The sequence below is a fragment of the Neofelis nebulosa genome, chromosome 8 (genome assembly GCF_028018385.1).
Source record: "Neofelis nebulosa isolate mNeoNeb1 chromosome 8, mNeoNeb1.pri, whole genome shotgun sequence".
In the NCBI taxonomy this organism is placed as follows: Eukaryota; Metazoa; Chordata; class Mammalia; order Carnivora; family Felidae; genus Neofelis; species Neofelis nebulosa.
The window spans coordinates 101259154-101284387 of record NC_080789.1 but is presented as its reverse complement, the minus strand read 5'-3'; the positions used below and the strand labels follow the sequence as shown (position 1 = coordinate 101284387).

General features: G+C 56.5%; 4 protein-coding genes across 4 annotated transcripts in view; 3 read left to right on the top strand and 1 right to left on the bottom strand.

The window, feature by feature from the left end:
* PHB2 (prohibitin 2) overlaps positions 1-25234 on the bottom strand; it is a 127674-nt gene that overhangs the window by 93 nt on the left and 102347 nt on the right. Inside the window, exon 9 of the mRNA XM_058682258.1 lies at positions 235-249. Coding sequence (XP_058538241.1) covers positions 235-249 — 15 coding nt within the window. The remainder of the gene's footprint in view (positions 1-234; positions 250-25234) is intronic.
* Positions 8-5981, top strand: GPR162 (G protein-coupled receptor 162). Its single transcript, XM_058743846.1, has 5 exons — positions 8-140; positions 1719-3045; positions 3745-3934; positions 4538-4695; positions 5211-5981. Exons 2-5 carry the CDS (start codon positions 2179-2181, stop codon positions 5760-5762), a joined length of 1767 nt encoding a protein of 588 aa, XP_058599829.1. The 5' UTR covers positions 8-140; positions 1719-2178; the 3' UTR covers positions 5763-5981.
* On the top strand, positions 6565-18251 carry P3H3 (prolyl 3-hydroxylase 3). The gene is made up of 15 exons (XM_058743843.1): positions 6565-7386; positions 8313-8465; positions 8785-8986; positions 9061-9192; positions 9679-9815; positions 10169-10258; positions 12177-12229; positions 12343-12410; positions 12527-12651; positions 15556-15657; positions 16003-16153; positions 16372-16489; positions 16572-16647; positions 17437-17577; positions 17717-18251. Exons 1-15 carry the CDS (start codon positions 6895-6897, stop codon positions 17885-17887), a joined length of 2211 nt encoding a protein of 736 aa, XP_058599826.1. The 5' UTR covers positions 6565-6894; the 3' UTR covers positions 17888-18251.
* GNB3 (G protein subunit beta 3) lies at positions 19014-25152 on the top strand. The gene is made up of 10 exons (XM_058743855.1): positions 19014-19469; positions 19714-19800; positions 20089-20127; positions 21351-21457; positions 21541-21604; positions 21728-21890; positions 21999-22065; positions 22158-22359; positions 23443-23659; positions 24534-25152. The coding sequence occupies exons 2-10, from the start codon at positions 19744-19746 to the stop codon at positions 24638-24640; spliced, it is 1023 nt and encodes a 340-aa protein (XP_058599838.1). The 5' UTR covers positions 19014-19469; positions 19714-19743; the 3' UTR covers positions 24641-25152.

Below are 25234 nucleotides of genomic sequence, written 5' to 3'. Positions count from 1 at the left end.
ACCGAGGAGGGGGAGGGAGGCCCGGAGGGAAGGAGGGAGGGAAGGAGGAGGGCGGGCGAGCTGGAGCCGGCGGGCGGCGGGAGCCCGGGCGAGCCGCGTCGGGAGTGCGGTCTCCATGGCAGTGCCGGGCGCAGCCAGAGGTAAGACGACCCCTGCCCTGTCCCCCGCGGCCCCCTCCTCTCCTTACCCCAGCCGCCTTCTCTCCCCTCCCGCCGGCCCCTCCTCCCCAGCCACCTGCTGTCACTGCCCTGGAGAACACGGTGGGTGGCAGGAGGGAGGAGTCGCCTGACCTTACCCCTTCACCCCGAAGGGCGAGGGACCCCTGACAGCGGTGGAGTCCCCCAGATCCTCCCTCCCACCTTCCTCTGATCTTTCTCTGTCCTTCACCTCCTCTCTGTCCTTCACATCCTTCCTCCCTCCCTCCCTCCCTCCCTCTCTGACTCCCCATCTCTTTTTTCCTAAACCCACCCTCTGGGCCTGGGTGAGGGTAGGTGGGAAGGGGTGCCAGGCTGTAGGGGAGAGTAGTGGGGGGGGGGGAGCGCTTCTGACCAATTCCTTCCACCTCCCTCTGGCTGGCCATTGCCATGGCAACTAGGGTATACTGGGCTCCGGAGGGAACAAAGGTGGGGGGCGGACTGGGACCTCTCAGGGAGGGCTAGGATCTGAGATTCTTCCACAGGAAGTAGACCCTCTCACTTCTGTGCCCCATTTTTACCCCTATTTGCCCCCAAAGCCATTAGCTCATCCTTCTTGCCTCCACTCTGTTCAGGGTTTCATTTGATTTCCTCTTAGTCCCCTCCCAAGGGCTCACTGAAGCTCAGCTTCAGGAAATTCAGGACTATCCTCCTTCCCATCAGACGGAAACTGAGGCTGGGGCATGGGAGGAAAGAGTGGAGGTCTACCAGTGGGATGCTGCACCTTATTCAACATTGGGCTTTTTCCTATTTCCTGCTCCCTCGTTCCATGCAACCCCTCTTCCCTCATAAGCCTTCTTGTGAAGGGTTTCCTTCTATTTTCAGATACTATCACTTTGCCCCTTCTTTCTCTTCTGCTCAAACTCTCCTCCTTCCCCCTAGTTCCCCATCTTTCCATTTCTGGATGCTTCTGATGTCAGCGGTTTCCCCGCCTTCGGGTTCCCTAGCCCCCCCCCCCCCCCCCCTCGGTCCCTGGCTTCCTTTCTCCCGTCTTCCCAGGTCCCTAGTGAGCTAGAGGGGGATCATGCAGGCTTGGGGGAAATGGGGCTGAGCACCAAGAGCCCTGGGCCCAGGAGCTGGAGCATCGGGGAGGAGCTGTATTAGCACACATATCCCAGTTTACCATGAACCCTCAAGAAGAAACAAGTCATGTATCTGCCATCAGTAGCCCTGAAGAGAGATTCAGGGACATGAAGATAGGGATTGAATACTACTGAGCAGAGGATATAAGAAGAAGGGACCAGGGAATGACAGAGGGAGGAAAAAGGGCTGAAAAAGGGTAGGAGACAGGAGGTCAGAATATCTTCTTTCCCTGAAGGTCTGGAAAGCAGGGCTCTTACCTGTGTGGGCTATGTGATTGGCCATCTGGTTTAAGGCAGGAGAATGTTCTGAATGACCCTATGACCCCTAGTAATAGGTTGTTTGCGTATCCTTTCCAGAGAAGGGGGCACAGGAAGTCAGCTGGAGACCAGCCCAAGCCCTACCTTTGCCCTCCCCCCACCACATGTCGTTTCTCCTTTGCAGTTTGTCCAGGTGGCTGAACCTTACCCCCACACCCTTTGGGGTGCCCAGAAGATCCCAGGCTGGTCAAGAACCAGAGGAAGAAGAGAACTGGAAGTCCCGGCATGGGGACCAGAGCTCCTCAGCCAGCCTCGTAGTTGGGAAAGCAGTCAGCTTGCTCCTCCCGCTCCTCCTCCCCCTCCCCCTTCCCCTCAATTATAGGGATACTTCAGGAAGGGCCCCACCCGGTATGGAGGCTGAGGATCACCTCTGCTGACCCTCAGTCTCCTCCCCTGCCCTCCACACCTGACTTTAGCTGGGTCGGTCATGCAATGCTGAGCAGGAAGGTAGGCCTAGCCGTGGCCTGCTTCACTACAGGGCAAGGATTGTACACATAATGGGTGTGTGTGTGAGTGGCGCTCCAGGGTGAGACCTAGCCCCCACCCCCAGGAGTTCAAGGGGGGGTGGGGGGACCGAGGATAGGATGGCTCGGGGCGGGGCAGGGGCAGAGGAGGCCTCCCTGCGCTCAAACGCATTGTCCTGGCTGGCCTGTGGGCTCCTGGCACTGCTGGCCAATGCCTGGATCATCCTCAGCATCTCGGCCAAGCAGCAAAAGCACAAGCCGCTGGAGTTACTGCTCTGCTTCCTGGCGGGCACACACATACTCATGGCGGCTGTGCCCCTCACCACCTTCGCCGTGGTGCAGCTACGGCGGCAGGCTTCTTCTGACTATGACTGGAACGAGAGCATCTGCAAGGTCTTTGTGTCCACCTACTACACACTGGCCCTGGCCACCTGCTTCACAGTCGCCTCGCTCTCCTATCATCGCATGTGGATGGTGCGCTGGCCCGTCAACTACCGCCTCAGCAACGCCAAGAAGCAGGCGCTGCATGCTGTCATGGGCATCTGGATGGTCAGCTTCATCCTCTCCACGCTGCCCTCCATTGGCTGGCACAACAATGGCGAGCGGTACTACGCCCGTGGCTGCCAGTTCATAGTCTCCAAGATTGGCCTGGGCTTTGGCGTCTGCTTCAGCCTCTTGCTCCTTGGGGGCATTGTCATGGGGCTGGTCTGTGTGGCCATCACCTTCTACCAGACGTTGTGGGCCCGGCCCCGGAGGGCTCGGCTGGCCCGGAGAGCGGGGGTTGGGGGTGGGGCCAAGGGGGGTGGGCCAGGGGGTTTGGGTACCCGGCCAGCTTTTGAGGTGCCAGCCATTGTGGTGGAGGATGCCAGAGGCAAGCGGCGGTCCTCGCTGGACGGCTCTGAGTCGGCCAAGACATCCCTGCAGGTCACCAACTTGGTCAGCGCCATCGTCTTTCTCTATGACTCACTCACAGGGGTGCCCATCTTGGTGAGATTGGGGTCCCCCACCTGCTATCCTTAATATCCAGGCCCCAGCACAACCACCTGACCTCGAAGTCATCAGCCATACAGCAGCTCCGCCGTCCACCTTCCTCTTTTCTGCCCACCCCTGCTACATTTGTGAGCTCCCCACCTCTATCATCCGTCTCCTGGTTCCCGTCACCCCCAGCCTCATCATCTGTTTCCCAGTTGCTGCTGCTCAACCCTGTCATCCGTCCTTTACTGCCTCCACCTATCTTCCAGCTCCACCAGGTACCCTGTGTCTCCCTGCTTCAGCCCCTGGACCTCCATTCTCCATTCCCTGCCACTCTGCGGTTACCACAGGGCCTCTCAGCACTCTGGGTGGAAACCCCAGAGAGCTCACCCACCACCCCAGCATTTTGCATCCCCATCTAGTCCCCCTTCCTGAATTTCTCTCTGTGTTCAAGTATTCTCTACCACCTCTGCTTCTCCCCCAACCCCTCGGGGGCTTTATCTTCACTACTTGCCCCTGATCTTCCTCTGAATCAGTTCCTTCCCCTCTGTTCATCCCATTCCACCTCCAACTTTGCCTCTGTCACGATCCTCTGTGAACCGGGCCATCCTTTCCTTCCTGTCCACCCACTGCACTAGGATATTGGATCTGGGGTCAAGTGGGACCTCTGAGCTCTGGGTCGTGACCCCGCGCCATTCCCCATCCTCCCGCTAGGTGGTGAGCTTCTTCTCCCTTAAGTCGGACTCGGCTCCGCCGTGGATGGTGCTGGCTGTGCTGTGGTGCTCCATGGCGCAGACGCTGCTGCTGCCCTCCTTCATCTGGTCCTGCGAGCGCTACCGTGCCGACGTGCGCACTGTGTGGGAGCAGTGCGTGGCCATCATGTCGGAGGAGGATGGCGACGACGGTCAGAGGAGGGACCGGGCTTTGGCTTTCCCGGGGGCTTGGACTCCCTCTTCTACCCATTTCTACCAGCCCTTCTCCGTGTGGGGATGGGCTGTCCTTGAGTGCCCCCTGCTGGACGGAACCCGCGCCACCCTTGGGCTGACTCCAGGCTCCCTTTTCCCTAATCACGCAACCCGATGTATTGGGAGCTCCCTCCACTGGGCGTCGGTTCCCCCCTGGAAGCCCACACTACCCAGCTTTGCTTCCACTCTCCAGGAAGAGTGCCTGAGAAACAGGCCAGAGTCCTAACACAACCATAAAGGAAGGCTGTGGAATTAAGGGGAGGTTAGCCTCCCTGAGACACACCCCCAGCTACAGGGACAGTTGTTGGGGGTGGGCTTGTAACTGTTTCAATAAATACGTCTGTATGTATGAAGCACTAGGGACTAAGCACTGAATGCAACAGATGTTAGACGCTCCTGCTTTTCCTCTTGGAGCTTACAGACTAGTGTGAACAGAAGGATTCTCTGGGGAGCTTAAAAAGGGTGCAGGAAGTTTTAAGGGGGTGAGAGGAGGGGAGTGGGTATTCCCTGCCTGTAACCACTCTGCCCCTTTTCTCTCCTAGATGGCGGCTGTGATGACTATGCAGATGGCCGAGTGTGCAAAGTTCGTTTTGATGCTAATGGTGCCACAGGACCAGGGGGCAGGGACCCCACCCAGGTGAAGCTGTTGCCTGGAAGGCACATGCTGTTTCCCCCTCTTGAGAGGGTCCACTACTTACAGGTATGGGACTAGGGAATGAACCTCCTATTCTGGGTATCCCCGTTCTTCTTGTGTCCAGTCTCTGAGAGCCATCCTGACTCCCCATTCCCTAGCCCTGGCCTGCAGGGCACCTAAGGGGTAGGTGAAAGAAAAGTGTGGCAAGAGAGGCTTCCCTTCAGACCTCTCAGAACCAGGTTTGCCCGTCAGAGGATTTTTTTTTTTTTTAAGTTTATTTTTGAGAGAGAGCAGGGGAGGGGCAGAGAGACAGGGAGAGAGAGAATCCCCAAATCCCAAGTAGACTGCACACTGTCAGCGCAGAGCCGGATACGTGGCTCCAACTCACAAACCCGGGGATCATGACCTGAGCTGAAATCAAGAGTCTAACGCTTAACCGACTGAGCCACCCAGCAGCCCCCAGAGGATGTTTTGCAAAAGTTTAAGGGGGTGAAGCCATCTTGCAGCATCCCCACTTAGGTTCCTGCCTTTACCCCCTTTGTCCCTATAGCCCCTCTGGGTCTACTTGCTCCTCTCCCCAGGTCCCCCTGTCCCGCCGTCTGTCCCATGATGAGACCAACATCTTCTCTACACCTCGGGCACCAGGCTCCATCCTACATAAGTGGTCATCTTCTGATGACATCCGGGTCCTCCCAGCCCAGAGCCGAGCCCTGGGGGGCCCTCCTGAGTACCTGGGACGAAGACAAAGGCTGGAGGATGAGGAGGATGAGGAGGAAGCTGAAGGTGGGGGGCTGGCCAGCCTTCGCCAGTTCCTGGAGGGTGGGATGTTGGGGTCAGGTGGGGGACCCCCACGGGGTCCTGGCTTCTTCCGGGAAGAGATCACCACCTTCATTGATGAGACACCTCTGCCTTCTCCAACTGCTTCGCCGGGGCCCTCTCCTCGCCGGCCCAGGCCCCTGGGCCTCTCACCCCGCAGGCTTTCCCTTGGGTCCCCTGACAGCAGAGCCGCTGGACTTCCTTTGGGCTTAAGTGCAGGGAGACGCTGCTCCCTGACAGGAGGTGAGGGGAGTGCAAGACCTTGGGGAGGATCCTGGGGCCCAGGTAATCCCATTTTCCCCCAACTGACGCTGTGAGCCCAAGTGGGCCTGCAGGACTCAGATGAGGGGCCCTGAGTGAGTATCACCTGTTCTGGCCCTGAGCCTAGGGCAGCTGCCTCCAGACTCCGGGGAGATGGGCGCTGGATCTGGGGCCCGGAGCCCCCGCTGTCTCCTATCTCGATGACCAGAGATGTCCTACTCACCTTCCATCATCCTTAGCAAATTGTATTAAAGCCTGAAGTGTTGCCATGGAAACCTTGGTGTCCATTGTACTAGAGTGGTAAAGGATATGATTGGAGGCTGGGCGGTGGAATGGCTCAGCGAGGACAAAATAGAGCAGGGGCTGTGGACAGAGGCACAGAAATACACCCGGAGAAGGACAAACTCAAACATGAAGACATCCACAGGGACGGGCATATGAGAGCATCTTGTGCTGGGCATGGGCATGGGGGGACACTTGAGTGTGTTGGTTTGGGGCATGAAGGATCTTTGTTCAGATTGGTGGAAGGTGGTTTCAGGGTGTGATTCCATCTGCCATGCTCCAGCTCTCCTCCTTCCCCCAGATCCACCTAAGGCCTCACTTTCTGGGCAGGAAAGGATTTGGGCCTGACTTGGTATCACAGGCCTGCATCCCATGTTGCATTTTAAAGGTCTTTTTCCAAAAGTGTGTGTGGGTAGGTGTATGGGAGGCTTCCACACTCCTCGTCCTGGACTCAACAGTGTGTGGGCGGGGGTGGGCGGGGCACAGAGTGGAGGGGAACACAGCTGCGGTAGCTACATTCACCCCATGGGCCTCAGTTGGAGTCGAGGGTCCTAACAGGCTCCCCATGCTGTTTTCCAAAGCACCGGTCCCGCTCCAGTTCCAGCCCTTTGCCATCTGCTCTTCACGGCCCGCCTGTTTCTCGGCCTCCCACACTACCCTTCGTCTTAAAGACTGCTTTCTCCACTCGCTGCCAGGCTTCCTGACTTCTCTGGCTCTCATAGTGGCCAATATGGGTTGAATCTGGGCTCCATCAGCACTCCTTGGCCCCGCTCATTCCTTCTCTCTTCCTCTCCTCCCTCCTCTCCCTCTCTCCTTCCTTTCCCCTCCCTCTCCCATCCCCCTATCCTCTCTCTCCCTCTGGGCTCCCGCATTCCGCTTCGGCAGCCGGCCGGCGCCTCCGGCACCATGCTCCGGCTCCTCCGGTTGCTGCTGCTACTGCTGCTGCTGCCTCCGCCGGGGTCCCCCGAGCCCCCAGGCCTGGCCCGGCTGTCCCCGGGTGCGCCCCCCCAGGCCCCGGACTTGCTCTACGCGGACGGGCTGCGCGCCTACGCGGCCGGGGCTTGGGCGCCGGCCGTGGCGCTGCTGCGGGAGGCGCTGCGGAGCCAGGCGGCCCTGGGCCGCGCGCGGCGGGACTGCGGGGCGCGCTGTGCGGCCGAACCGGGGGCCGCACTCCCCGCCGTGCTGCTCGACGCCCCGGACTCCGGGCCCGGCCCGGCGCAGGGGGCCTGGGAGCGGCTGCTGCTTCGCGCCGCGCTCCGACGGGCCGAGTGCCTGACCCAGTGCGGGGTGCAGAGGCTGGGCCCCGGGGGCGCGGCGCGGCTCCGCGTGGGGAGCGCGCTCCGGGACGCCTTCCGCCGCCGGGAGCCCTACAACTACCTCCAGAGGGCCTACTACCAGGTGCGGGAGCCGCCCGGGCCCTTTCCGGGGTCCTGCCCCGACCCGCGCTGCGCTGCTACTTGGAGCTCGCCAGGAGAGGGCGGAAAGCCGGCGCCCGGGACTCCGGGTGGGGCTGGGGGGGGGGGGGGGGGAGGGCGGTCAACGGACCTCTCCTTTTGAGCAGGTCCCATGAAAACCACGTCAAGTACCTGTTGCGGTCGCCGAGGGACAGCCTAAGGGAGAGTGGGAGCAAAGTTGGAGCGGGGCTGGGTGGGTTCCTGAGAGAGGGAGGAAATAGATCGGAGACGGAGGGAACGGGCCTGAAATGTTAGGTCTTCCTGAGACCTACGTGGGATGATAGCAGCCTCTTCCTAGGAGCGAAGCGGAGGGGATGGGGGGAAACCCCACCGTTGGACTGGAAGTATTGGCGGGGGGGGGGGGGGTGCGTTGAGTGTGAGCCTTTGCCTGGCAGGGGCAAAGCTGAGGAGCGGTGAGGCCGGACGTCTGGGGGGCGGGCCGCAGCTACTAGTTCAGTAGCTAATGCCTACGTGGCTGGGGAGAGGGGGGCGCTGGTCCCACACACCTCAGCTCAGGGTCCTAGAGACCTGCGGGTTTTACTGGCCGCTCAGGTCTCCCCCACTTCCCTACCGCACTTAGCCATCACTTGCACCTTATCTCCCAAACTGAGGCCCCGAGGTCCCTCTGCCCATATCGCACCCGCTCCAAAGTCTTGAAACCCCTCTTTCCTTAGCAACCAGACTCCTGAACTTCCCCCAGAATACTGGTTTCTAGGGGGTCTGGAGGTTGAGAGATGGACAAGTCTTCCAGATGGTCTCGGGGCAGTTCCTGCTGTGCGTGTGGAATGGGAAGGCCAGTGAAGGGGCAGAGAGAGAGGTCTGACACCAATACCTGAGGGCACTAACTTCCTCATCCTTCCCACTTCTCAGCTGAAGAAGCTGGACCTGGCAGCCGCCGCAGCACACACCTTCTTTGTAGCAAACCCAACACACCTCCAGATGCGGGAGGACATGGCCAAGTACAGACGTATGTCTAGGGTGCGGCCCCAGAGCTTCCGGGACCTGGAGACTCCCCCATACTGGGTGAGACTCTTTGACTGGCTAGGTCCATAGGACTCACTGGGCTCTGACCTGTGTAGCTCAGATGTCAGGAGATGCGTGTCCTCAGTACCCTGGATGGAGAGTCCCTCTCTGGGACTTAGCTTTCTTCCTGAGGATCACTCAAGTCCCGTGTTCTACCATTCCGATCCTGAGACCCACCCTATATTCCCCAAGGTGAAGTGGGGTCTGGAGTCCATGCCCCAAATGAGACCAACGCCCTGCCCCTTCTTTCTACCCCCCAATCTTGTTTGGCACCCTGCCCCCAGGATCTCGAGTGACTGCCCACCCCCCTCCCCTACAGGCAGCCTATGACGATGGCCTGGAGCTACTGGGGCGTCAGGAAGCAGGACTGGCACTGCCCCGGCTAGAGGAGGCCCTGCAGGAGAGCCTGGCCCAGGTGGAGAGCTGCCGGGCTGGCTGCGAGGGGCCTGAGGAGCAGCAAAGGGAGGAAGAGGAGGAGGAAGGGACTGGAGGCCAGGGGGGCCTCTATGAGACCATTGCAGGTAAGGAGCTGGGGGTTCGTGGTGCCACGGAGAGAGGCATCACAAGCTGAATGGTTCACCTGTGTCCTCTGCAGGGCACTGGATTCGGGTCCTACAGTGCCGGCAGCGCTGTGTGGGGGACGCAGCCACACGTCCTGGCCGCAGCTTCCCTGTCCCTGACTTCCTTCCCAGCCAGCTGAGGCGGCTGCACGAGGCCCATGCTCAGGGTCAGTTGGGGAAGGGTGACTGGGGTTGGAAACAGGGGAAGTGAAGGTTTGCCTCTGATGGTATCCTGAGCCCCATCTCTGCATCCCTCCCATCTGTCTCTGGATCTCTAGTCGGTCAGGGCTCCGTGGGGACCATCACTTCAGGAGAACTCTCGTTTGCTCTCCTTTGGCGCCGTTGTGGAAAGCTCGGGAGATGGGTCACAGGGCTCCTTCTGCCCTTGCTGCTTCTCACCTTCCTTTAATCTCTCCTCTCTTCCTCCCCTTTGAACTCTGCCTGTACAGCTCAGGTATGTTTGAGTAAGCTTTGGAAAGAAGCAATGGATGAGTGTGTCTGCCAGGGGGAATGGGAGCTCTGGAGTTGTTTGGCATTGGGAGACCACCTTCTCTGGCTCGGCCTCTGTCTCCCCATCTTCTCTGCCTCTGCCCAGGGATCACTGCCCTTCTCAGTCTCTGGGCCCCGCCCCCACCCTCTTGCTCTGTCTCCAGTGGGGAATCTGTCCCAGGCTATGGAAAATGTCCTGAGTGTCCTGCTCTTCTACCCGGAAGATGAGGCTGCCAAGAAGGCTCTGAACCAGTATCAGGCCCAGCTGGGAGAGCCGAGACCTGGCCTTGGGCCAAGAGAGGTAACCCCCTGCTCCATCTTTACTCTGTGAGGTAACCCAAAATCAAATATACCTGCGGAGTCACCCGGACTCTGTCTCCCCATCTGGTCCACTACAGGCAACCCCAGATCCGCATCGGACTTGTCTCCGCTCCCTGCTCCCCACTTCAGACTCTCCTTCCCGAGTCCATGTGCCAGCCACCCCCCTTCCCTGAACTTCACCACTCCTTGCCCCTGCCTTATGTGTCCTCCTGTGCGCGCACACAGATGCGTGCACACACACACACTCCTCCCCCCCACCATCCTCCAGCCTTAACTTCCCTGCCCCACTCTCCTTGTCTCACCCCCTTCTCCTTGCTGCCCACCCTGCCTCAGGACATCCGGCAATTCATCCTTCGATCCTTGGGGGAGAAGAGACAGCTCTACTACGCCATGGAGCACCTGGGGACCAGCTTCAAGGATCCTGTGAGTATCTCCCCTTCTCTCCATCCTACCCTTCAGTGCGCCCCCAGGAGGAGGAGAACAGTGATGCCCTCCATTTGTTTCCCACCCTCCTTGGGAGGCTTGGAGAGGAGTCTGCATTCCCAGTTTTTCAGGGACAGAGGCAGGTACCTGTAGCAGAGGGCAGCTTTGGGGTCATGCAGGCCTAGGTGTTGGTCTCTTCTCTGCCATAAACAAGCTCTGGACCCTCACTCGCCTCAGCCTCAATTTCCTTACCTGTAAAATGGGAACATCACACCTGTCTCATGGGACTCTTGAAACCATAGCACTTGCTAGAAATTAGAGAAAGTTCTGTTGCTGCTGCTTTCGTTACTGTTCTTTTTATTGTAGTCATACGAGGAAACGAAAGGGCAGAGTTTTGTTCATTGCTAGGATGACAGCATAAAGCAGGTTTTCTCAACCTTCTTGGCACCATTGACTTTTTTGACTTGATAATTCTTTGTAGGGGAGCAGAAGGGGGCTTTCCTAGGCATTGTAGAATGTTCAGCAGCTCCCCTGGCCTCTACCCAATAGATGTCAATAGCACTCTCTGAGTCATGACCATCAAAAATGTTTCCAGACATTGCCAAATGTCCCCTGTGGGGCAAAATCTCCTTGTTTGAGATCCTCTGGTTCAAAGCATAGCCTCTAAAGCTAGTTTAGTATGTATGTATGGATGGATGGATTTTAAGAAGGCTCCACACCCAACATGGGGCTGGACCTCAGGACCCCAAGATCAAGAGTCACATGCTTTACTGACTGAGCCACTAGGTGCCCCTCTAAAGCTAGTTTGAGTCTCAACTCTGTCACCAACTAGCTGTGTGATCTTGGGCATGTCACTCTACTTCTCTGTGTCTTAGAGTCTTTTTTTTTTTTTTAATGTTTGTTTATTTTTGAGAGAGAGACAGAGAGACAGACACAGGGCATGAGCAGGGGAGGGGCAGAGAGAGAGGGAGACACAGAATCCAAAGCAAGCTCCAGGCTCTGATCTGTCAGCACAGAGCCTGACGCGGGGCTCAAACCCACGAACCTCAAGATCATGGCCTGAGCTGAAGTTGGACACTCAACTGACTGAGCCACCCAGGTGCCCCTGTCTTTTTTTTTTTTTTTTTAAGTTTTATTATTTATTTTGAGAGAGACAGGGAGACAGACAGAGAGAGAGAGAGAGAAAGAGAGCCCATGAGCAGGGGAGGGGCAGAGAGAATCCCAAACAGGCTCCACACTGTCAGTGCAGAGCCCAGTGTGGGGCTCAAACTCAAGAACCGTGAGATCATGACCTGAGCTGAAATCAGGAGTCGGGACACTTAACTGGCTGAGCCACCTAGACACTCCTTAGAGTCTTCAACTGTAAAATGGGCACATTAAGACAAGGTGTTTCATAAGACTGGAGCACCTGGGTGGCTCAGTCGGTTGAGCATCTGACTTCGGCTTGGGTCATGATCTCACGGTTTGTGAGTTTGGGCCCTGTGTCGGGCTCTGCTGACAGCTTAGAGCCTGGAGCCTGCTTCGGATTCTGTGTCTCCCTCTCTCTCTGCCCCTCCCCTGTTCATGTTTTGTCTCTCTCTCTCTCTCTCTCTCTCTCTCTCTCGCTCTCTCAAAAACGAATAAATGTTAAAAAAAATTTTTTTTAATAAAAGGTGTTTCATAAGACTATTGTGGACATTAAACAATAAAGTTTCACGTAGTCCACTTTTGTGTATAAAGTTGTTAGAACAGCACCTGACAAATAGTTCTATGTAAGCAGTTGTTGTTGTTGTTACAGAGTTTGGCCCAGCACCCAGGGCTCCTGACAATGAGTCTGGGGCTTTTCTCACCTCTACCTTCCTCTCTGAAAGTTCAGAGTCTAATGTCAGGGGTTCAGGCTGGATGTGGTGGGTGATGGTGCTTTTCCTGACTGTCCCAGGATTCCTGGACCCCAGCAGCTGTCATCCCAGAGGCACTTAGAGAAAAGCTCAGGTAGGAGATGCCCTGTGGTGGGAGTGGCCTGGCCTGAGCTGGAAGGTGAGGGAGGGGTCCTGGAAGGTCTGGACTGGCCTGTGCATCCACTGAGTATGTCTCTCACCCCTGAGAGAGGATCAAGAGAAGAGGCCTTGGGACCATGAGCCGCCACAGCCAAAGCCCTTGACCCACTGGAAGGGTAAGTTCCCAGGAGAGCAGGAAGCAGGAGCTGAGAGGGCCCTGGGGCCGCCAGCTACTGCTGGGTCTGCCCCCAGGGGGCACTCAACACTCTCTGTCCTGTTCCTTCCCCTGCAGATGTCCTCCTCCTGGAGGGAGTCACCCTGACCCAGGATGCAAGACAGCTGAATGGGTCAGAACGGGCCGTGTTGGACGGGCTGCTCACCCCAGCTGAGTGTGGGCTGCTGCTGCAGCTGGCCAAGGTAAGAAGACATCTGAATAGGCACTGTTGGCTAGTTAGGGACCTCAGGCTCAGCACACCCAGCCTGCCCCCTGTTCTGCCATCTCTGGTTCTCCAGGGGCCCTGCGCCTGCCACTACCTCACCGCTGTGGACAAGTTCCCTTCCTCTTAGCTGAGGTGGGGTGGGTGGACACTCTTTACAAAGGAATTTTGCTAGAAATTGATAGGAAGAACAAAACAAAAACCATGAAGGGATAAAAAAGGGTGAGTGTGCGGGCGAGGATTCCTTGATTAGCCGAGAGTTTAATTATCGGCTTGGCTGATAGCTTAGCAGACGCACAGGCGTCTTCTTCCATCCATTGTATCTCCTGCTCGTTTGGGTTGAATGATCCATATTCACCAGGTTGAGTCTCAGTGTGCCTTCCACACACACTCACTGAGTATCTGCTGTGCACTCAGAACTACTGGGTTACAGGGGGAGGTAGATGAACGTAGACCTGCCTTCAGGACCTCACTGCATAGAGAAAGAATCAGACACAGAGACACATAATTAGAGTGAGGGGTAAGTTTGCTACATGTACCCATCCAAACAGAAGCACCAAAATGCAAAGTCACAGAAGGCTTACTGGGTGGAGGGAGGTGGGCTGGCATTTGAGCTCAGTCTTAAGGATGAGTTAACAAGCAGAGAAGGGGAAGAAAGCCAGGCTGGAAGGGAGAAGGACAGGGGGTACTCTGGCAAGTGCAGTAGAGCACGGGAGTTAAGAGCATGGGACAGTGATTACCTGGGTGAGCTCACGTGGTGTATTTTAATGTCTCTGAGCCTAGTTTCTTGAGCTGTAAAACAGGGATAAAGGCAGTGGTTCTTTTAGGGTTGTTGTGAGGTAGTACTTGGTAAAGGTGTTAGAAGAATATAAAAAGTGCTTAGGGTTAGCCATTGTCTATTATCTATCTATTATGTATTATCGCTATTATCATTCAGGCTGTGGATCATCCAGAAGAGGTCCAGGGGAGAGAACCCAAAGGTGGAGGTACAGAAGAGATGGCGAAGGGCCTCCTGTACCCTACCAGGGAGTTTGTAGGTGGTGGACAGCTTATTGGAGAATTTAAGGAGGGGTTGACTTTTACGTTCCCATCCCTCAGCAGGAGCAGGGTCCTGAGTCACCATCCTGCAGAATTGGTAGATCCCTCTAGTGGCACTGTGGAGAATGCAGTGGGCGAGGAAAGTAAGGGGAGAGGCTTCTGGGGTGATGCAAGCATGCCACTGCCTTAGGTTAGATCTTTATTGCAAGGAAATGGAGAGAGGGGACAGATGAGAAAATATTTAGAAAGTCAAAGATAGAGAAGTTCAGGACTAAAGGATAGAGTCAGGGATAACTCCCAAGTATCGGACTTTCTTTCTGTTCCTTCATCACACTATATTCATTCAGGCCTCAGGACCTTTGCACTTACTATTTCTGCAGCCTGGAACATTTTCTCTCTCACATGTTGAAGTGGCTCCTTCATACCATTTGCTTTCAATTTGGATGTCACCTCATCAATTAGCTGTCCCCTAACCACTGCCTGGGTACTCTCAAGGTTGAAACCCCGTTTTAATTTTCTTTTCTTTCTTTTTTTTTTTTTTTTTTTAATTTTTTTTCAACGTTTTTTATTTATTTTTGGGACAGAGAGAGACAGAGCATGAACGGGGAAGGGGCAGAGAGAGAGGGAGACACACAGAATTGGAAACAGGCTCCAGGCTCCGAGCCATCAGCCCAGAGCCTGACGCGGGGCTCGAACTCACAGACTGCGAGATCGTGACCTGGCTGAAGTCGGACGCTTAACCGACTGCGCCACCCAGGCGCCCCTCTTTCTTTTTTTTTTAAATTTTTTAATGTTTATTTTATTTTTGAGGGAGAGAGAGACAGAGCATGCACAGAGGAGGGGCAGAGAGAGAGAGTCACAGAATCGGAAGCAGGCTTCAGGCTCTGAGCTGTCAGCACAGAGCCCAACACAGGGCTTGAACTCACAAACTATGAGATTGTGACCTGAGCCAAAGCTGATGCTTAACCGACTGGGCCACATAGATGCCTCCGTTTTTTTCTTTATACCACTTGTCACCATCTGAATTGATCTGGCTTGTTTATTCATTTATTATCTCAATATATGAACTGCATGAGAGCAGGGACCTTTTCATGTTCACAGTTGTGTACTCAGTGCCTAGAACAGTGCCTGACATATAGTAAGCACTCAGTACAAATTTGTTGAATGAATAAATACAAGGAGAGAAGGTTAGATGGCTTGGGTGACCATGGAGTTTATATGCAGGGTTACAGGTAGTGGTTTCAAAAAGCAACCAAAAGAAGAGGTGTCAGGAAAAGGACATCCAAATACCGGGAGACCCCCAGGTAATGAGACTCGCGTAGGTGGTTGGGTAATTGGGACTCAGCATCAAGGGTCCTCACGTTCTCCAAGAGTGTGTCAGGTGGGAAAAGGTCAGAGACCTGCTGTCTCCCCACCTTGAGCTGGTTGGGACCTTGCCTGACTATCAAACCTCCTGCTAGGGCCTTGTTTCTGGAGAGACTCCTGTATTATTAGCTCATCAGGAGTGAATGCTCAAGCCCTTCCTGCCCTGCTTCCCCAACAGCCCTTAGCCTCTCAGAGGCCCCTTCCCCACTGTAGGAAGCTCTCCAGCGTTCTGGGCATAGAAGCCCCGTGAGTGGGATTCCATATCTTTACCAGAGAGTGACAATACAGACATGAAGATAGTCATTCTGCGTGAAGGGCAGCAGCTCAGGGAGGGGGGCCACCAGAGAAACTTGGGGGCTTCTAGCTTCTTGCAGGAAGCGGGAGGATTGGAGGAAGGTCTTGTATCCCTGTGGGCAGTGAGGTGGGAGATAGCCTGGGACCCAGGGAGTGTGACTCCACAGCCGACTCTCTCCCTCCATAGGATGCCGCTGAGGCTGGAGCCAGGTCCGGCTATCGTGGCCGCCGCTCCCCTCACACCCCCCATGAACGCTTTGAGGGGCTCACAGTGCTCAAGGCTGCACAGGTGAGAGGAAGCCCCCCTGCCGTTGTCTGAAGCCCAGAACCGGAGAAGAGGGTACGCAGGAGGCTGGGAACCCGGGCCTGGGCCTCTCCTGTGGAAGGGCTCTCCAGAGACCAAGAGTACCCGAGTCCTCTGCCTAGAGTTGGGGGTGGGGTAGGCGTTCTGAGACGTAGGGACCTGGGTTATGGTCACAGAGCCAATGGAAGGGGCAGTTTGGGCTGATGGACAGAGCCTGTTGCTGAGACTCCAAACCCGTGGGTGGAGAGCAATGGAAGTAGGGCAGGGGCTGGGTCTAGGCTGTCCTTCCATGGTCCCCTCCTTTCCCGCCCTTCATCTCTCCGCTTGCAGCTGGCCCGGGCCGGGGCCGTGGGCAGTCAGGGGGCTAAGCTGCTTCTGGAGGTGAGCGAGCGCGTCCGGACGTTGACACAGGCCTACTTTTCCCCGGAGCGGCCCCTGCATCTTTCCTTCACCCACCTGGTGTGCCGGAGTGCCATAGAAGGTAATCGCCAGGGACCCCAGCTGTTCCTCCCCAACCTCGAGCCCCTGTTGGGCACTGCACACCCTCAGCAGCCCCCGCACTCTGTGGGTTTTCTGACTCCCCTGCCCCGGTGAGGGCCTGGCTGCTCGGCCCGGCAGTGATCCCCCGAAGCCGCAGGGTAGGTGTGGATGGCAGTGGATGGGCCCCGGGGGTGTTCACCAGGCCCCTTTGCTTCCCAGGAGAGCAAGAGCAGCGCATGGACCTGAGTCACCCGGTGCACGCAGACAATTGCGTGCTGGACCCCGACACTGGGGAGTGCTGGAAGGAGCCCCCGGCCTACACCTATCGTGACTACAGGTGGGCGCCCCCCACCCCCAGGGGTCAGGCAGGCGGGCCTGGGTTGGGGGTCTCACTGCCTGCTGTCTCCTTCCCTTTCCAGTGGGCTCCTCTACCTCAATGATGACTTCCATGGTGGGGACCTGTTCTTCACAGAGCCTAACGCCCTCACGGTCACAGTAAGCAGGGTAGGGGGTGTGGGGGTGTCACAGGGAGCCCAGCTGTGGACTCAGGATTCAAAACAGAAGGTTCCCAGAGGCAAATGCAGGGAAATGGCCTGGGACCACCTTAACCCTTTCCTTTCCTGGCCTCCCCAGCCCTTTCCACCACTGGTCTGTGTTCGGGGCTCTCTTAGAGGTTGATTACCCTTCCTCAGGGGATCTCGAGTGGCCCCTCCACACCCTGCCTTCAGTGTTTTCCTCACCTCCTTAGGTAGAGTGGGTAAAGCACAGGACCCCCAACCCTATTCCAGGCATACACCAGGGGCTAGAATTGGGCAGAAGGAGAGGGGCAGTGAGTTTTCATCATTTATTTCTCCATTTTACCCACTTAGCTTCTTCTCCGTTAATGCCAGCTACTGATAATCCAAGGCCTCCTTGAGGTGGACAAATGTCCCCAAGATCCTTATCCCCAATACCCAGAGTCTGGTACCGCATTCGCACCCTCAGATTGCATCACCCTGGGTCCAAAGGGTTGGGCAGGGGTTGGGAAGGGACCGGCAGGAGGCCCTCCATGGAGGCCCCTTTTCTTTAGCTCCCAACTCCTCTAGCCTTGGCCTGGCACTTGTGCTCCTCAGGTTGAGGCCGATTTCTCATTTCTCCCAAGATAGGCTCTGAATTCAGGAATGGGAAGTGATGGGTAGGAGAGCTGAACATTTTGTGCCCCTGCCCCCATCCTGCTCTAGGCAGTCGGGGCCAAGTTCTCTGAGAGCACCTATCCCTGGAGCTGAACCTGCCCTCACCCCCCAGGCTCAGGTTCGTCCTCGCTGTGGACGCCTCGTGGCCTTCAGCTCCGGTGGGGAGAATCCCCACGGTGTGTGGGCTGTGACGCGGGGACGGCGCTGCGCCCTGGCACTGTGGCACACCTGGGCCCCTGAGCACAGGGAGCAGGTGAGGAGGAGCGGGAGCAGGAAGGGATGGCCCTCCTGGTGTGTGAAGGATGAGGGGCAGGGGCTGAGATGCCCCAGGGAGGGTCCTTGGGGCAAGGCGATGCAGGGGATTGGGCCAGACTCTCCTCCCCACTCCCTAGGAGTGGACAGAAGCCAAAGAGCTACTGAAGGAGCCAGAGGAGGAAGAGGAGGAGGAGGAGGAAGAGGAAGAAATGCCAAGCAGAGACCCTTCCCCAGAACCCCCCAGCCGCAGGCTTCAGCGGGTCCAGGACAGAGTTGGGAAACCACCTCGGGTCCGAGAGGAGCTGTGAGGGACTGAGCCAGCTCCTTGGGGAGGTGGCCACTTGACTTGTGAAGGGCCACCTTGATGCCAGTACCCACGAGAAGCCCCCATGTGATGAGAGCAGAACAGCGAGCTCTCTGTCCCTGCACCCCTACTCCCTTGGGGATCATGAGGGCTGTCCAGCCCTGGTCTCAGAGGACAGTGCACAGACGAGCCTAGAGCTCACGAGGCCTGGCTGATGGACCTCCAGCCCTAGGACAGACCGAGGACACTATGCCTCCCTGGAAAGAAATGGCAGGGTTAGGACCCGACTGCTTCCAATGTGGAGGATGAGAGGGAGGATAGCCCCAGTGCCCTGTCCCAGCCTGTAATAAAGAGCTGAAGATCCCTCAGCCAGGGCCCGATGGAGTGTATCACAGTTTCTCTGGTGTCTGCAGAGGGGAGTGGCTGTGGCTGGCCTGGGAGGAGACAGGTGTCTTTGGGCCTCCCAGAGGCGGGGCCACTCAAAGCCTGTGATTTGTCAGGGAAATCTCGGCCACCTGCTCCCCGCATGCAAATGGACCTAAACCCCTGACAGCTGCTCCTTGGGCCTCCAACTCTAAGCCCTGTCTTCCCTCTCTGAGCTTGACCGAGACATAGGGCAGCCTGATCCCTCTGGTTCCAGCCTTCACAGCCCCAGCAGGACTCCGTGAGTCATGGGGGCAAGGAGTGGGCCAAACCCCAGATGGGAGCGGGGTCGGGGTTGCTCCCCGCTTCCCACCCTTGGTCCACTCAAAGCAGGAACAGGCCCGTCCATCTTCCTCTCTGGATCCCCTGTGCCTTTCCCCACCCCCCAGGATCAGACCCAGGGGCAGCTGGTTGGGGTTTGTTGAGAAGAAGGATTATCCAGATCAGTCCCTTCTAATCTCAGCTCCTGCCTGCACCCTCCCCATATTCACCGTAACCCTTTTACCCCCCCTTCCCCACAACTCTGAACTAAGAGTCAAAATCTTGGGCATTGACGATGAGCCACCTCTCACCCTCCTATTCTGGCTCCTGGACTGGTTGCTAGGCAGGCCCTGACTGCCACGATCATCAGCGTTGGTGGGGGCAAGGGCCTGGCGGGGTGGGGGGTGGGGGGGCTGGAGCTGTGCTTGCTTCTGCTCTTCTGCCCCCCTCCCAAACCCCAAACTTTAATCCTCACAGCTTTGCTCTAATCCCATGGGGCCTGATGCTCTTATCTCTGCCTACAGGGAGACTGGCCCAGGAAGCACCCCTCAGCCCCTCTTCCCTCCAGGGCTTGTGAGGGACTGCTCCTCTCTATAGCCCCACATCCCTGTTCCCACCTACCCACCACCCCAGGCTGGGCCCAAGTCTCTCTGGAAGCCGCACACCTCCCTTCCTGCCCTCTCCCCACACCGTTGCCAGCTGATTTCATTTGCCTGACGTCGTCGTTGTCGTTGCCCTACCCTTCTCTGTCAGTGCTCCCCCTGACCCCCCCCCCCCCAGAGTTGGGGCCAGGCCAGGCCAGCTCCTCTGGCAGCAGAGCCGGGGCAGGTGACGGGTTGGCGTCGCAGCTGAGGGAGTGAGGAAGCGCCTGGAAACCTGGGAGAGGTCCAGTCAGAGTCCAAGTAAGAGGGGGCTGGCCTGGCTCGGCTGTCTGGGGCTGGGGGCTGCAGGGAGGGCTCGGGAAGGGCTGGGCTTGGCTGTGCAGGGCTCCAAACATGAAGGGGTTGGTGGGGCGGTGGTGCAGGCCACCCAGTCGTCTCTCAATTTCTTGTAGTGGGTTCCAGCCCCTGAGTCAGGTGCGGGGGAGAGGACAGAAACGTGGCCTGGTGGGGACCCCCCCCCATGCTTACCCCTTGTTCCCGACAGGAGCCGGAGCTACCCCTCAACCTATCAGCCATGGGGGAAATGGAGCAGCTGAGGCAGGAAGCGGAGCAGCTCAAGAAGCAGATTGCCGTAACCCCAGAGCCCTTCCACAGGGGGACCCCAGAAAACATGGAACCGGGGACACGAGGGAGTGTGGATGGGGTGGGGGAAGGGGGCTGGATTTACTCTTGAGTGACACCTTAGAGACCCCTGACCTGGAAGTGGCCAGAGACTTTCTGAACGTGGATCTCAAATTTGAGATGTCCCCCAAACCCTAGAGCCCCGAAGCCCACCTACCTCAGAGGCCCATGCACCCGCTACCCTCACCTTGTGTTGATGCTCCCCTGATGTCTGCTTCTCCACCCGCCCCCTCCCCAGGATGCCCGGAAAGCCTGTGCTGACATTACTCTGGCAGAGGTGAGACCTCCTGTCCTACCTGCTAAGGCAGGGCCGGAGGGCACGGCAGGGGAGGGGAGGGAAGCTCCCTGGTGCCCAAGCTTTAGTACAGCGTGTCCCTAGAATGAGGAACCACATTGATTAATTCATTCAACAAACATTTAGTGAGATCTGCTGTGGGCCGGCCCCTTACTGGAAGCTAAGAATGCAGATGATGTCCCTATCCTCACCCATAACACAAGAATGATCACATGCTCTCACAGGGTGGTGAGGATGAGGAGAGGGACGGTGCTTTGCAAATCACAAAGCCCTTATAGACCAGTTACTAGTTTTCTAATCGTGTCCTTCACCAATTCTAAGGGCACATCTTTTCACATTGTGACATCTCTGAGATCAAGATGCGTCCAAAAATAGATGATGCCTTACATTTATAATGGGCAACATGTTTTCTTTCTCAGTGATACCTAGATGCCTGGTGCTTCTAGGAGTTGGTGGCACCTTATATTGGATTAAATATGTTAATAGTAAGAGGGAACATTTACTGAACACTTGCCGTGAGCCAAACACTGGGCTAAGTTGCTTAGATACGTAACTGCGTTTAATTTTCACGACGACACCATGAGTTGATGCTACAAACCTCATTTTGCAGATGAGGAAACAGGATCAGAGAGGGCGAGTAACTTGCCCAAGATACCAAAGCAAGTAAATGACAGGTGAAGGCCACTGACTCGAGCCTGAGCCTAAGTCTAGAAGCTGGATAGAGTTTAAGAGACATAGGACCACAAATTTCAGGAGGTGCTGTTCAGGGTCATGGGGCTGCCCTGGGTGCCCAGGGAAAGAGATAACCATGCTGTAGGTGTTGTATGGGACCCAGCTCCCAGTGGCTTGGGACCGCGAATGTGTGTGTCTCTTCCCAAGTCCGTGTTTGGTGACTTCACACTGGCAGCTTGAAACTGGTCAAGGTGGGACTATTTATATGCCAGAAATCATTCTCTCTTGTCTCCTCCTCCCCGACCCCGCACTGGAGAGGTGTTTGTCAAACACCTAGCGACGTGCCGCTAGCCATGCATGGTCTCTCCCACATCAATTGAAGCCACTCCAAGGCAGAGACTTATTTCTCTAAGGCTGGAGGCTTGACCCAGAGCCTGGCACAGAACAGAAACTTGTGCAGATCAGTGGTTGCGACACTGACATCTAGGTAGGTATTCTACTCACCCTGATTTCTAGTGCCCCCTTTTCTACAGCTGGTGTCTGGCCTAGAGGTCGTGGGGAGAGTCCAGATGCGGACAAGGCGGACATTAAGGGGACACCTGGCCAAGATCTATGCCATGCACTGGGCTACCGACTCCAAGTGAGACTTGAGAGGCACCCAGAGGTCGGGGGCGGGGAGGCAGGAAGGAGAGGCTTGGGTGACGTGGGGTGCTCTCTGCCCAGGCTGCTCGTAAGTGCCTCGCAAGACGGGAAGCTGATCGTGTGGGACACCTATACCACCAATAAGGTAGCTGCCCCCCACCCCTCCATCCCCCTGTCCTTCCTTTGGGGCATTCATTGTGCCTACCCTCCCCTGCCCTCCCCACCTGGGAGCTCTGCTCAGGTCCTGCCTCTGCCCACCCTCCCACAGGTGCATGCCATCCCCCTGCGCTCCTCCTGGGTTATGACCTGTGCCTATGCTCCGTCAGGGAACTTTGTGGCATGTGGGGGGCTGGACAACATGTGCTCCATCTACAGCCTCAAATCCCGTGAGGGCAATGTCAAGGTCAGCCGGGAGCTGTCTGCTCACACAGGTAAGTGGGAGACCCTCTCTTCCAGTCCCTGTTGCGAGAAGCCCAGGGAAGCCCCAGCACGAGGGTGCTGTGGGCCTGCAGCCAGGGCGCTGTCTTGACCACCCCCAGGTTATCTGTCTTGCTGCCGCTTCCTGGACGACAACAACATTGTGACCAGCTCCGGGGACACCACTTGGTGAGGACAGAACACCGTGGGTGCCGGGGCTTGGGGCGCAGCTCTGTCCTGGCCTTTCTGTGACAGTGTGACAGCTTCCTCTCCTCCGGCAGTGCTCTGTGGGACATCGAGACTGGGCAGCAGAAGACTGTGTTTGTGGGACACACAGGGGACTGCATGAGTCTGGCCGTCTCTCCTGACTTCAAACTCTTCATTTCGGGGGCCTGTGATGCCAGCGCCAAGCTCTGGGACGTGCGGGAGGGAACCTGTCGGCAGACATTCACTGGCCATGAGTCGGACATCAACGCCATCTGCGTGAGCCCCGCTCTGCACCCCAGCTCCCGGGAACCCCTCACCACACCCAACACGCATCCTTCATCCCGGCCCAAGCTCCCTACCCCTTTCTTTTTTAACTTTCCTCTTTGCCATAAGTTCACCTTACAGAAGTTTCCAGAGTAACCAAAAAAGTTCCCGTCTACCCTTCACCGGGATTCACTGCTAACATTTTACCACATTTGCTCTATCGTTCTCTCTCTGTAGAGGGAGGGAGGGAAGCATGGAAAGACAGACAGACACATACACCTAGATGTGGCTACAGATACATTTTATTAGTTTTTTCCCCTCTGTCTTTTGAGAGCAAGTTGCAGATTATCATGACTCTTTACCCCTTAAATACTTCAGTGCATGTTTCCTAAAAACAAGGCCATTTTCTTCTGTAGCCACAGTATACTTCTTAAAATCAGATTTAACATTGACACGATATAGTCTATCGTCTATATTCAAATTTCACCAGTTATCCCAAAAATAATAGCAACGGTTTGGCTTTGTTTCGTTTCTGTCCAGGGATGTGTATTGCATTTCCTTGCCATATCTTTTCAGTTACCTTTAAACTGGAACTTTTTTTCTACTTTTGTCTTTCGTGACACTGACATTTTTGAAGAGTACAAACCAGTTTTCTTTAGGCTTTCCGTCCGTTTGAGTTTATCTGACATTCTATCGTGATGAGATTCAGGTCATGCATTTGCACTTGGCCCCCATACTTCCACGCTCTGATCCAGCCTGGAGCCTGGAGTCTGGGACAGCCGCCGCCCTTCTAGCCATGTGACCCTGGGCAAGCTGCCCGCCCTCCCTCAGCCTCAGGCTCTCGCCTGCAATGTGGAAATAAAGCCTGCCTGCTGCGCTGTAGTGAGGGGCAGGTGAAGGGTGTAGGGGAGCTGCTGGCATGTGGCTGGCGTGGGATAAATGTCAGCGGTGAAGAGCGCTGGGGGACGGATAGGCAGAGAGGCTGAGGGAAAGAGCCTGTTCTGGAGCCACCAGGGCGGGAGCCAGGGAGAGAGCAGGAGAGGTAGCGGGCTGCCCAGGTCTGAGTCCTGACCCCCTTGCCACCTGTACCCTCAGTTCTTCCCCAATGGAGAGGCCATCTGCACAGGCTCAGACGACGCCTCCTGCCGCCTGTTTGACCTGCGGGCAGATCAGGAGCTGACTGCCTACTCCCACGAGAGCATCATCTGTGGCATCACATCTGTGGCCTTTTCCCTCAGCGGCCGCCTGCTCTTTGCAGGCTATGATGACTTCAACTGCAACATCTGGGACTCCATGAAGGGCGAGCGTGTGGGTAAGGGCCGCCCCCACCCCCCCCCACACTTCTGCCATCTCAGCTGGAAGGACCTTCCTACTAGCTCCCTTCCTTGGGACCCTCTCACCACTGTTCCCTAATTCCTGGATGACTCTGAGCTCTATCCCTAGAATCTAGTCCCCCTTGGCTCCCAATCTAGGGCCATCTTCTCTAGTGGCCCTTCTCCACCACCTAATGAGATAGCTGCTTCCCGTGAAAGGAGTTTCTGTGTCACCCCAGAACTGTGAACCTTGAATGTTCAGTCACTTCTGGATTTCCAGGGCCTCTGCAGTTTCAGGGGCATCCACTGAAGGAAAGGGCAATCTCAGGAAACTGCAAGAAGCCCCATCAGGGAGGTCTAGAGTGACCTGAGGGCCCTGACCCCAACCTAGGGGCTTTATCTAGGACCACCCTGGTCTGAAGTTGAATCAGATGGGGTGGCTTCTTCTCTTGGGAGAGGCCACGTGCTGAATGAAAACAACACTGGCCAGAGGGTCAGGATCCAAATCTGAATTCTGTCCCTTAGGCTCTCAGGGCCCTCGGGCAAGTCACTTCTCTCTGGGCCTCAGTCTCTTTATTTGGAAACATAGTAATGAGACTAAAGAGCTACCTCCCCATTTTCTAGGGCCCATCAAGGTGCCCCTGGCTTTTTTCACAGCACACTGACCCTGCCAGCCTTCTCCTGTCCCTCCCTGCCCCGTACCCCGCCCACCCTCCACAGACATTGGCCTTGAGAGAAATCCTGCCCCTTAGGGCCAATCCTCTTTCAGTCCCCACCAGGGGCTCAGAGTCCATGGCCAGTCTAACCTAGAATTCCTACATGTGCACATGAACTGTCTGCCAAAGCAGGCTGACTCCTCTCCCTCTTTCTCAGGCGTCCTCTCTGGCCACGACAACAGGGTCAGCTGCCTGGGGGTCACAGCTGACGGGATGGCTGTGGCCACCGGCTCCTGGGACAGCTTCCTCAAAGTCTGGAACTAAGGAGGCTGGAGGAGGGGAGGTAAAAGGCCACGAAGACACTCAGCTGCCCCTCCCCTGCCCAATTTTTTTCTAAGGTTTCTTTAAGTTTTCTCTTCTATACCCTAGCTGCCATTCCCACCCAGCTTTGTCCCTTGAGGGCGGTGGAGAAAAATGGGGAGTCTGCCTTTGGGAGGCATTATCAGGGACACGGGGGCAAAGAACTGCCCCATCTCCTCCCATGGTCTCCCCTCTCCATGGTCCTGCAGCTTCTCCCTTAATAAGCAAGGACAACTGACCCCTCCCCAGCCCTTGGCAAGCCTAACAGGCTTCCAGTCTGAGGCCCCAGGCCCTAGAATTCCTCCCCCCAGAGCCACTACCTTTATCCAGATCTGGGTGGCAGAGAGCACTCAGCCCTGTGACTATGGCTCTGGCGCCACTAAGATCCTGTCCCTTGTCTCCTTCATGATCTCTCCCTTTTCTACCTTCTTTATTTCTCTCATAAAGCACCTGCAATAAAGTGTACAGGCCTGGGATGTCTGGCTTCTGCCCCACTTCTGTTCCAAAAAGATGCAGGTCTAACTCAAGTAATAAAACATTATAGGTGCAGGGATGAAG